Raw genomic sequence first — 12,172 nt, 5'->3', positions numbered from 1 at the left:
GAAAAAAATAAAAAAGCCATCCAAAAAAAAAAAACAGTGTACGTGCATTGCATTTGTGTACAGTGAAGCGACGCGGCACTGTTCATGTACACTGACTTGTACATGTACTTCAAGTAAATGAATTTTATTATTATTATTGTGGAAGAGAAAAAAGACATATGGATACGAGTTAAGAGTAACTCTCCATCACTGTAACATGATACTATATACAGTCAGAAAGTGCAATAACTAGGCACAAAACTGACAGAGTACTGAAACATTCGACGTCCTGACACCTAGCTTCAACACATCTCCGTAGCGCTAACCGACAGCCTTCCAACTTGGAAGGTTCAAGGTTATGGAAAGACCAAAGAGGGGAAGGCAAGCGCAACGAAAATGAGCAAAAGCTACAGTCCCAACGGAACAAAGAATGTCGATTGTTACTGGACGATGACGAGACCAGTACGATATTTCTTAACTCGTATCCATATGTCTTTTTTCTCTTCCACATTTATTTATGGCTCAACATCCGAGTTTCAAATTATTATTATTATTATTAAAAAAGAATACATGAGTGTATCCCCTCTGCCATGCTTGTGGTCCAAACATAGGCGGCATGATGATTGTGTGACTTGCGGCCCAGCTTATTACACACTAGTGTTGAAACGATCTCACCGGATACTCGTTAGCTCGCTCGCCAGAAACTAGGCTCGTTTGTGCGGCCAGCTCGTTTGCACTAACGAACACCGTACACCGCACTCTGTACACATGGCAGTACATGTCGACCGGGGCCGGGAGTCGTAAAATATTTTACGACTCCCTGGTCGATCGAGAGTCCAGTCCCGCGCAAAGTGAAAATCACTCGCAGTTACAGTGACTGTATGCCTGCACGACACTTGAGTTGTTTCAGTTGTCGTTGCAGCTTTGGTGGACTCTACTGATGTCTTGTTCTGCATATGCTGACCTGTCGCAGGATATGCTTCGGTCACCTCTCCATTCGAGTGAAAGTTACGCTCAGTTGTTTTGAAGTTTTCTCCCGCGATGCAGCGAAGACCAGGGCTACTTGCAATCTTTGCAAAACGGTATATTCTTACAAAGGCTACTCGACGACGGCGCTGAAAAGACATCTTGACACCAAACAGCAGTCCGAAGTGAAGCAGCAGCAACCCCAAATGCCGGCGGTGATCATTTGAACCAGCTGAAAATATCAAACTTAGAAATTTTTTTATTCAAAAATCATATTTGCCACATTAATGAAACTCGTTAGCTCGCTCGATAGCTTGCTCGTTAGTGGAACTGATCGCTCGTTTCAACACTATTACACACACATGTACATGTACATGTGTGTGAGCTGAGTACAATCATGCGATAAATAGAACAAAATTGATGCCAACATAATACTTACGTGTAACAATCATGTTCCTTTTTTTTCCTTTTGGGTTACATTTTCCGGTTTTCTGGGTTTGCATTAATTTGTATTGCATTTTCAACAAAAAAATTGTTTCGGTTTTTTTTTAAAACTCCGGCTGTGAAATACATGCGCACGGGGGACGCGAAACACAGATAAAAAACGGTGTGGCCTTATAGGCGATTCACACGACAGGCAAATCCACGTTTGTCAGGTGCCCGCAGGAAGTGAAACGTGAGGCTGCAGTTCACACGGTGGCGGGTGGCGGCCAGAGCTCCCGCGAGTATCCGGTGAGTATACGGCGTTACTGTGGTGATTTGGAATGAGTACCCAACGACAAAGGCCAAACAACCAGCGTTCAAGACTACCGTACGATAGTACGATCTCACAGCCTCATAACTGTAAAAGTGCCCGCAGATGAGTGCATCCGCTGGCAAAAAGGCCATGGACACTTTTGATTCCCGCGGGCAAATTTTGGTCACCCGCAGGAATATCTCCATGGTGACTGTCCTGTAAACGTGGATTTGCCTGTCGTGTGAATCGCCTATTACAGGGAAAAAAAACCAGCCTGACCAACTCTCAGACAAACTGTTAAATGTATTAATTTTTCAGGTCAACCCTTTCAATAGATAGGACGACAATCATGTGTAGAGTAGGTGGCCGAGCCACAACACAAGAGCAAGATATCAGCCACTGAAAATAACGTTACGGACGTACACGGTGGTCGTATTGACTGCTGTCAAAGTCAAGCAAGGACATAGAGCACTGACCTTTTTCACTTCCACTTCAAAAATCAAATTGGCACCGGGCGGGATTCTCTCACCAGCACCCTACACAACAAACAACAAATCAAATGCAACATCAACATCAACGCAAAACAAATGCAACATCAAATCAAAGCAAACGCAGCAAAAAGCAACCACTCATAATGTTGTCAACCGGTGTATTAGAAGTTACTAGCATTCACAGCTGAAAAAAACCGTGAAGTTTGTGACGACACTGAACCAAGCACATCGCAGCATTCATAACCCGATTACTCGAACACAGGTGAACTGCAACCTGCCCAACACGACTGTTTGGGGAGCAGGGGAAAGAGCAAGGACCAAATGTACACCAATGTATCACAAGCTAGATGACATACAGTCATATACTGATACAACTAGTCACAAAACTGACAGCGGTACTGGGACATTCAACGACTTGAGATCTAGCTCCAACACATTTACGAGCAGGGCCGGTCAAGGCAGCCCGGAGCAGAGTGCTCGGGAAGAGGGAGGGGGTAACCATGTACACAGGTGATAGTGCTCAACACGGGTACTGCTGACTGCTGCATATTCTAGGCAGAACCGTACCTGTGTGTCCAAACCCCAGGAGGGGGGGGGAACCTTGGAGGCAGGTCATATGCGGGTAGAGGCAGGTCATATGCGGGTACTGCTGACTACTGCTCACTAGTATAGGCAGAACTGTTGTACCTGAGTGCCATAACCCAAGGAGGAGGAGGGGAGGGGGGGGGGGGGCAGGGGGTAACATTGGAGACAGGTCAGACTGCTCCAAGCAGGTGCTGACTGCTGCACATTTTAGGCAGAACAGTACCTGTGTGCCATAACCCAAGGAGGGGGGGGGGGTAATATTGGAGACAGGTCAGACTGCTCCAAGCAGGTGCTGACTGCTGCACATTGTAGGCAGAACCGTACCTGTGTTCCATAACCCAAGGATGACGGAATGACCAGGCAACGCTTTCCTCCTTTCTTCATTCCAACCACACCGTCATCCCAGCCCTGGACAGAGTGAACACAAAACGAAGGCAACCAGACACAGACACCATCTCACACACGCACACAAACCCATACACCAGGAGCAAGCGAAGAAGCGTACAAGCCCGACCAAAGCTAGCAACCATACTCTATGCGAGAGAAGCTGCACCTTGCCACCATCAGCTCACCTTGATCACTTTGCCCTTGCCGATGCGGAAGCGAAAAGCCTTGTCCGACGAGGCATTCGAGTCGAACATCTTTCCAAACGTGTGATCTTGCAGCAACCATCCAGTGTATTTGCACTCGATGTTGTCCCCAGCGTCGAGAGTCTGCAAACAGAAGAAACCAGATAAACACCAGTAGAGTTCAATAGGAGAAGTCAAGCCACACAGCAAGGGCCAGACGGTTTTCAATGCACAGATTTCGTACCAACGCGTTTCGATACACGCATTTCGTACCGACAGTTTTCAATGCACAGATTTCGAACCGACGGCTTTCGATACACACAGTGGAACTCACTTAGTACGCACCCTGATAGGACAAACTCTTGTTTAGTATGGACACTGTCCGGAGCACGGGTGTATTCATCCATGCTGAAGTATACGGGGATAAGAAGTACTTTGGATACTAGCTATACAGTCCAGTTGCAAATGGGGGGGGGGGGGGGGGGTACATCTTATGAGAGTCCCATTGTATTAACATACAGTACGGCTTGTTAGGCTTCACATCACCGGAGTACACCTTGCTCTTTGCTGACTTGCTTAACTTTCACATCACCTCCACCGTGAGAGTAATGACCGATGCACAACGGTGGCAGTCTGTCGAAACTTCGTGTTTGTCAAGCTCGTGGTCCAGTTTGTTTCATTTCATTAGCTGCCAAATAGTAAGCACGGTCACACCTCGCTTATCCAGTCCTCTTTTATCCGGATCCCTCGCCGTCCAGTCCTCTTTTATCCGGATCCCTCGCCATCCAGTCCTCTTTTATCCGGATCCCTCACCATCCAGTCCTCTTTTATCCAGATCCCTCGCCATCCAGTCCTCTTTTATCCGGATCCCTCGCCATCCAGTCCTCCTTCATCCGGATCCCTCGCCATCCAGTCCTCTTTTATCCGGATCTCTCGCCATCCAGTCCTCTTTTACCCGGATCCCTCGCCATCCAGTCCTCTTTTATCCGGATCCCTCGCCATCCAGTCCTCTTTTATCCGGATCCCTCGCCATCCAGTCCTCCTTCATCCGGATCCCTCGCCATCCAGTCCTCTTTCATCCGGATCCCTCGCCATCCAGTCCTTTTTCATCCGGATCCCTCGCCATCCAGTCCTCTTTTATCCGGATCCCTCGCCATCCAGTCCTCTTTCATCCGGATCCCTCGCCATCCAGTCCTCTTTTATCCGGATCACTCGCCATCCAGTCCTCTTTTATCCGGATCCCTCGCCATCCAGTCCTCTTTCATCCGGATCCCTCGCCATCCAGTCCTCTTTCATCCGGATCCCTCGCCATCCAGTCCTCTTTCATCCGGATCCCTCGCCATCCAGTCCTCCTTCATCCGGATCCCTCGCCATCCAGTCCTCTTTTATCCGGATCCCTCGCCATCCAGTCCTCTTTTATCCGGATCTCTCGCCATCCAGTCCTCTTTTACCCGGATCCCTCGCCATCCAGTCCTCTTTTATCCGGATCCCTCGCCATCCAGTCCTCTTTTACCCGGATCCCTCGCCATCCAGTCCTCTTTTATCCGGATCCCTCGCCATCCAGTCCTCTTTCATCCGGATCCCTCGCCATCCAGTCCTCTTTCATCCGGATCCCTCGCCATCCAGTCCTCGTTTATCCGGATCCCTCGCCATCCAGTCCTCTTTTATCCGGATCCCTCGCCATCCAGTCCTCTTTTATCCGGATCCCTCGCCATCCAGTCCTCTCTCATCCGGATCCCTCGCCATCCAGTCCTCTTTCATCCGGATCCCTCGCCATCCAGTCCTCCTTCATCCGGATCCCTCGCCATCCAGTCCTCTTTTATCCGGATCCCTCGCCATCCAGTCCTCTTTTATCCGGATCTCTCGCCATCCAGTCCTCTTTTACCCGGATCCCTCGCCATCCAGTCCTCTTTTATCCGGATCCCTCGCCATCCAGTCCTCTTTTACCCGGATCCCTCGCCATCCAGTCCTCTTTTATCCGGATCCCTCGCCATCCAGTCCTCTTTCATCCGGATCCCTCGCCATCCAGTCCTCTTTCATCCGGATCCCTCGCCATCCAGTCCTCGTTTATCCGGATCCCTCGCCATCCAGTCCTCTTTTATCCGGATCCCTCGCCATCCAGTCCTCTTTTATCCGGATCCCTCGCCATCCAGTCCTCTCTCATCCGGATCCCTCGCCATCCAGTCCTCTTTCATCCGGATCCCTCGCCATCCAGTCCTCTTTCATCCGGATCCCTCGCCATCCAGTCCTCTTTCATCCGGATCCCTCGCCATCCAGTCCTCTTTTATCCGGATCCCTCGCCATCCAGTCCTCTTTTATCCGGATCCCTCGCCATCCAGTCCTCTTTTATCCGGATCCCTCGCCATCCAGTCCTCTTTTATCCGGATCCTTCGCCATCCAGTCCTCTTTTATTCGGATCCCTCGCCATCCAGTCCTCTTTTATCCGGATCCCTCGCCATCCAGTCCTCTTTCATCCGGATCCCTCGCCATCCAGTCCTCTTTTATCCGGATACCTCGCCATCCAGTCCTCTTTCATCCGGATCCCTCGCCATCCAGTCCTCTTTTATCCGGATCTCTCGCCATCCAGTCCTCTTTTATCCGGATCCCTCGCCATCCAGTCCTCTATTATCCGGATCCCTCGCCATCCGGAAGAAAATAGCTGGTTACCGATTTACAGAATATGTCATGCATACATACAATATGTGCGTTCGATTATCCGGTTCCCTCGCCTATCCGGATATTTTTGTGGAAAATGGATGTGTGCGGTTATGCGAGGTCTGACTGTACTAGTAACGAGATTGCTCTTGTAAACAACCGCCAACGAGGCGGTGGTGGGATATGGTTAGCGAGGCGAGGGGACGCAGTCAACGAGGTGAGGGGGAGGGGATACAGTCAACGAAGAAAGGGGGGGGGGGGGAGATAGGCCAACGAGGCGAGAGTGGGTGGGGGGGGGGGGGGGGGGGCAAGGTGAACAAGGCAAGGTACGGTGTTCTTCCCATGCTGCCTACGCCGCAGCACCATGATCGGATGCCAGAGTTCAACATCCACAGATGATCGTCCAACCTACATGTATGTCACGCTCTAACAGGTTACGCCAGGGCTGTCCCTCGGCACTCAGTTATGTACAGTATTCGCCCAGAGTATCAGTCTCACCACCACCACACAATACACACCAGGGTTGAAGAAGGTTGAAGCTTGCAATACACTCAAACTAATGAATAAGTGGAAGGTGGCGGTGGCGGTAGTGGTGGTGGCGGTGGTGGTGGTGGTGGCGGCGGTGGTGGTGGTGCAACCTAAAATCAAGTGTGGCTTGTTTCCCAAATGAACCCACTCACCCAGCTATGTACAGTACTTCCCAAATTAGTAGTCTCACAGTTTTACAATAAACACCAAGGTTGAAGAGGGTGGTGTACCCTAAAATCAAGCGTGGCTTGTTTCTCGAGTGAACATACTGAAATGATGCGACGGCTGGGCCTGAATTCGGAGGTGCGACTTCTAATTGGATGCGGCTCGTAATCGGGAAAATACAGTATCTTGTGTCTGCTGCTAATGAAACAATACTATACCCATGGCATGTATGTAGTATAAGCATAGCATTTCTCAGAGACACTTCATAGTATGTCTCAACCATCACAATCATTATATTCACGGCATACGGTGCTCACGATGAAGCAGCGCTTACCAAGCCGTCACCGATAACAAGATCTTGCTGGACAATCATCAATCCGCCGCCAGCTGCCTGGAACTTGCACAACGCAGCCTGCCAGCCCACACACACACGCACGCACACGCACGCAGCCAGACCCACATAAAACACTGAACATGAGCATGCATGCATGCATGAGAATTGGGGCAAGGCACTCAATGCACTCAATGGCAGATGCTGCCGAAACACAAACAATAACACAAGCATTCGTAAGTTTGAGGGAGTTGAACTGGATAAGTCTGAAGAAAAATTGACTGCCACCATCAGGACTCGAACCAAGGACCATCAACCAAGTACATTGTACATACAAAAGAAGAAGATCTCGCCCCGTCCCCAAGCGCAAACAGAAAACCTGGCAGCAGCTTTTAGTAGCAAGAGCAAATTAACTCCTAGGAGTGTGCAACTCTGCATGGATTTGCTATGGGGCCTGCCGAGGCCAAAACTCATATCACACACGGTGTAGCGTCCACAGTGTACATTCTCAGCCTGTTTTTAGCAAGCAATGGAGTAGTAAAAAAACAACACTTCCTGGCAGAAACCCACTCAGCCTGTGCGAGTAATCGGCAGAATCATGACATGCCTGGAGTGTGTGCACACTGGCCCCTGCGTTGTACATAGTACGAAATGTACTTGGAATACGTCATAGGGAGAGTTTTCGGCACATGCAGTGTTGCACACTCTTGCGAGCTTATTTACCCTCGCTCTAACTACCAGTACATGCATGTACCCGCGTACCTGCTTGGCAAAGTCAACCAATGAAGCGCTGCTATCGAATGCCATTGACCAACGCTGCCGCTGCTCATCAACAAAACTTGTGTAGTTGTTGCCTTGAATCTGTGTGGGAATAACAACAGCAGCAAAATCAAAGTCAAAACACACCACATCCAATAGGACTTTAACAATAGTGTATGGCTCGCAAACTCCGACGTCAAACTAGTTCTCGGATGAAGTCTATGTGGCACGTAGTGCACATGTACAGCATAAAAAAAGAATCCATAGATGAAAATGTGTTGACAACATAGGTTGGCAGTGACAAGACCTTCGAAAATGAGCATGTGGTTACTTGAAAGCCACCTACCCCCCCCAATCGAAGCACCCTTACCATAGGAACTCAAGCTGAAGGTGCCCGGTAGAGAGACGTCCCAGTATCTGAGAGGACTTACACTTATTATTACTAGTATATGTATTTTGAATAGCATGTTGAAAGGAACGCATTGATCTAGGTGAGACACTCACGTGCAGTGTGAAGTTCATGTTGATCGGCGCCGACGCCACATGCTGCTGCTTTCCAGCGTACAGCAGCAGTTTGTACTGGAAGAGCAGAAACGACAATGCGAGAGAGCACAGTAGTTTATCAAACGACAACACAAGAGCACAGTCGCTTATCAAACACAACCCGCATGCAACAGCAGTTTTTCCTAGAAGAGCAGAAACGACAACGCGAGAGCAAAATCACTTATCAAAAACAACCTGCAGCCGCGGCATTCGCATCAGCATGCAAATCGGATCAGATCAGGTACACACTCGCAGAACGGAATGAGCACGCTGATGGGTGACGCCAGACTCAGCACTCGTGGCACTCCAACGCAATGCGGTCACAGCAGCGGTTACTGCTTACTGCTTAGAGAATGTAACTTGACCAGGCTTATTGGTTACTGCAAATGCATTAAAAACAAACTCGGAACCACCTGGGCACATGCAGTCAATACATACTAGTAAGCCGTGTTGACTGCTAAACAAACGCACACACACACGCACACACCCCACCCACCCACACACCCACACACACGGGAGCACAGGGGGTGAGGGCACGTGTACATACCTCTTTCGTGGAGTGCTGACCGAGGATTGCCGCTCCAAGCTTGCCTTGAGATACAGCTTGTTCATTGACACTAAACAAACATACACATGCACACACGCACACGCACGCACACACACACACACACACACACGAACGCAGGCGCACAAACGTACAGAATGTAGCCATATGCCCCTCTTCTCCTAATGCTACATGTATAAAGTTTTAAAGTAGGTAAGTTTCTCAAATGGAAACCATTGCGTACACTAGTGGTAAGTAATAGTATGACATAAGAATGACATCATACAGCCAGCTACGCCACTGGGCACTGGCACACTATTATGATTGCCAAGGACCTTGTAAGCCTTGTAGCCTAGGCCGTTCTTATCTTCATGTACTACGCTCTATGCACAGTTGAGTCATCGTGTATACATTGGTATGCTGTACAGTCTATGCACAGTTCAGTCATAGTGTATACATTGGTATGCTGTGCTTGGTGAAATTCTAGCCTGGTCTTTCTTCGGCGCCACACCGTACTGTACATGTACAGAAACTGGAGATGGCTGTGCGCGGCAGCATGCTATCCTTGCCAAATACTACTTCCACATGGAGAATGCCCAGATAGCAATGTCAGGTGCTGGCGCTCAAAACCAATATTTTGTTTTAAAAAGTTCGTTCTGCCTGCAGGAAAGGATGTGGTCTAAAAATGTTTTGAAGCTTTCGTGTGGGAAAACCATCGGCAGCCCCGAATACCCCTGAAAAGCTAGTGCATGCGTCCAACAAGTGTGTGTGCCTGCAAATGGCATCGATGTTAGCTCAACAACCCCAGCTGACAAGAACTATGCGCCATATCCAAAAGGCTTGTTGTGTATATCCGAGCACAAACGACTCTGAGATACAGGCAGCCTTGGAGTATGCAGGCTCAAGGATAGGAGTGGGCCGCCGTATGCTCGACGTGCACTGATGAAGAATGAAAGGGCAGCCACAAGCAAATAATCCCTGAAAAGTACTGAAACTACTACTAGAAGCCTTTTGCGCGTTGTACAGATGCACGAAATCCCGTAGAATCCCGTAGAACCTAATGGGTGTTGAATGTGCAGGACCCTATTGTGTTTTCTGCTATTTCCACAAAGAAATGGGCCCTGAAGGCATTTCAAACGAAAACCTTTTCTGACAAAGATCTAGCTAGTCATTAGTTCTAACCAAAGTGAAGAAGCTGGAAAAGGGATTGTTTGCCATTAATTATGAGGCTAAAATTGGTCAAATGCGCATGCATAGCACACAATGAACACCCGATCGGTTCTGTACACACCTACGCCCTAGTACTGAACTTCGTACATCTGTACAACGCGAAAAGGCTTATTAATTTATGAATTGTATGTTCACGTTGAAGTGAAACGGCGGAACACTGAGGTTGCGTTTGGTTGGGCATTTTCAGAATGTAAATGACAACCATTCTGGAATGGGAATGGGTAAGAATCACCTGACCAAACAAACGCGCCAGAATCAACTAGGAATCACTTGACATAACAATTCCATGATGTCGTTGTGGAACGGCGGCTCTCTTCTCTTTTACCCGACTCTAGTTTCCTTGAGAGAGTCAAGGCACTTCTGAGTGCATGATTTGAGGCACTTGAACCTGATGCTACATTGTTTGGCTCGTGGCAACCATTATCATTTTTGATTCCGGAATGGGAATGCTCATTCCAGCATGTGAGGTGGAATGATCATTCTCCAAAAAGAATCATTCTCAGCGATTCCCATTCTGGAATGGGACCAACCTAACGCACTTTTTTGACCAACCAAACGGGCGAGAATGGTTCCGAGTGATTCCAAGTGATTCCCATTTGGGAATGTGACCAACCAAACGTAACCCGAGTTCACACTTTTGCTTACGGCTGGGAGAAAGGATAGCATGTAGGTGACACTGTCAGGACATAATTGCATATGACACAAGGAGATACGCCCTCCTTTAGTTTTGAAAAGAAGCTTAAAAAAACAGAAAACTATTCTCCCACGTCTTTTTTTCCAAACGACACGTGAGAATTATGCTCTTGAAAAGCCAAACATTTTGGTGTACAGAGTCAGATGCGGGGGCCATAGGGTCACGAGAGTTAGTTAGGATACCCAGAAATTAGGGTATTACAAGTTGTCTAAGTACTACAATACTCACTATTTGTACGTCGTGACGGTGGCGGCCTGAAGGACCGACATCTGCTCACCTCCACCTGCAGCACCTTGAGCGAGTAAACAGGAAAGCAACAATTCTCAATACTCCTACCCTGGATTGCACCGGACCAGGAGAGCATTGACCAATCGACAAACCTTTCGCTTTCTTGGGTTGCTTAGGTGCCTTGTACGTGAACTCTGTATCACCACCTCCGCCACCTCCGCCAAACAGCTGGGCTAACTTCGGTGCACCACCACCAGTCCCACCTCTGCAAACAGCCACAGCAAGATCGAAAATTTCAAAGGTGAAAAGCTACTATTCCATACTTGTCTTCTCAAAGAAATTACTGAATCTCCTGAATGTCAACTTCAATTTGCTGGAGCCGGAGCAAAACTTACGCCGGGCCATTGGCGAGAAAATCTCCATCATCATCATCCAGGAACGACATTGCTGCAAGCACTTGGCTTGTTTCACAGCAACTTCGTCAGGCGACGATTTCTTTGCCTGAACTCGTGAGTCACGTCGAGAGCAAAGCCCCAGTAGCGACGTCGCCAAAAGACAAGTCAAAAGTCCGCAGTCACCACACACATGCACATGCATAGCCATAGCGCAGTGTGCAAATCGATCCACAAAAAACGACTCGATGACCGTTCTCGTACCATCACACCCCGGCTACGCACAGCTGTAGGCGACTAACACGTGATCAAAAGATGACGACATAGAGTCATGCAGACATAGACATTGCATGCAGTTGCAGTGGAAAAAAAACTTACTCTCGAGGCCTCAGGGAGTCGTAAAATACGACTCCCTGCTTACCCTCGAGGCCTCGCCTCACGATCACCATGGACGTTATACCAGGTATACCGGTACCAGATCACCAAGATCAAGAAGAGTACATGGTTTTCATGACTGTACTCTTGCCAAGATTCAACAAGTCAAGAGTCCAATCATTCATGCCATATCCATGGACTACCAGTACGTGCAGTACTACTACAGTAAGATCGGGCGCCGAAGAACACCTCGCCGAAGAACACCCAGGCTGGAAAACCGGCAAAATTTAAGAACAGTCCAGGCTAGAATTATCAGATTTAAGAACACTTTTAAAATTGTATACATTGTACATGTATGGGAGGCGAGTACATGTCATGTACACGTGTAAACAGTAACTGCTA

At 48.5% G+C, this 12,172-nt stretch overlaps 1 protein-coding gene across 7 annotated transcripts in view; it reads right to left on the bottom strand.

Annotated features, from left to right (window-relative positions):
* LOC135823885 (FK506-binding protein 15-like) overlaps positions 1–12,172 on the bottom strand; it is a 189,728-nt gene that overhangs the window by 21,786 nt on the left and 155,770 nt on the right. For 5 of the 7 annotated variants that reach the window (XM_065336747.1, XM_065336748.1, XM_065336749.1 and 2 more), the window contains exons 2-10: positions 11,156–11,268; positions 11,004–11,067; positions 8,855–8,924; positions 8,269–8,343; positions 7,768–7,866; positions 7,009–7,086; positions 3,330–3,470; positions 3,082–3,165; positions 2,158–2,217 (exon numbers count right to left, since the gene is read on the bottom strand). In XM_065336747.1, the coding sequence (XP_065192819.1) occupies positions 2,158–2,217; positions 3,082–3,165; positions 3,330–3,470; positions 7,009–7,086; positions 7,768–7,866; positions 8,269–8,343; positions 8,855–8,924; positions 11,004–11,044 (648 nt within the window). In that variant the 5' untranslated portion in view covers positions 11,045–11,067; positions 11,156–11,268. Of the gene's footprint in view, positions 1–2,157; positions 2,218–3,081; positions 3,166–3,329; positions 3,471–7,008; positions 7,087–7,767; positions 7,867–8,268; positions 8,344–8,854; positions 8,925–11,003; positions 11,068–11,155; positions 11,269–11,398; positions 11,550–12,172 lie in introns of those variants that run through there. The other 2 variants (XM_065336746.1, XM_065336744.1) reach the window with 2 other exon arrangements.

This window comes from Sycon ciliatum, chromosome 8, assembly GCF_964019385.1.
Source record: "Sycon ciliatum chromosome 8, ocSycCili1.1, whole genome shotgun sequence".
In the NCBI taxonomy this organism is placed as follows: domain Eukaryota; kingdom Metazoa; phylum Porifera; class Calcarea; order Leucosolenida; family Sycettidae; genus Sycon; species Sycon ciliatum.
This window is presented reverse-complemented; position numbering and strand designations above follow the sequence as displayed.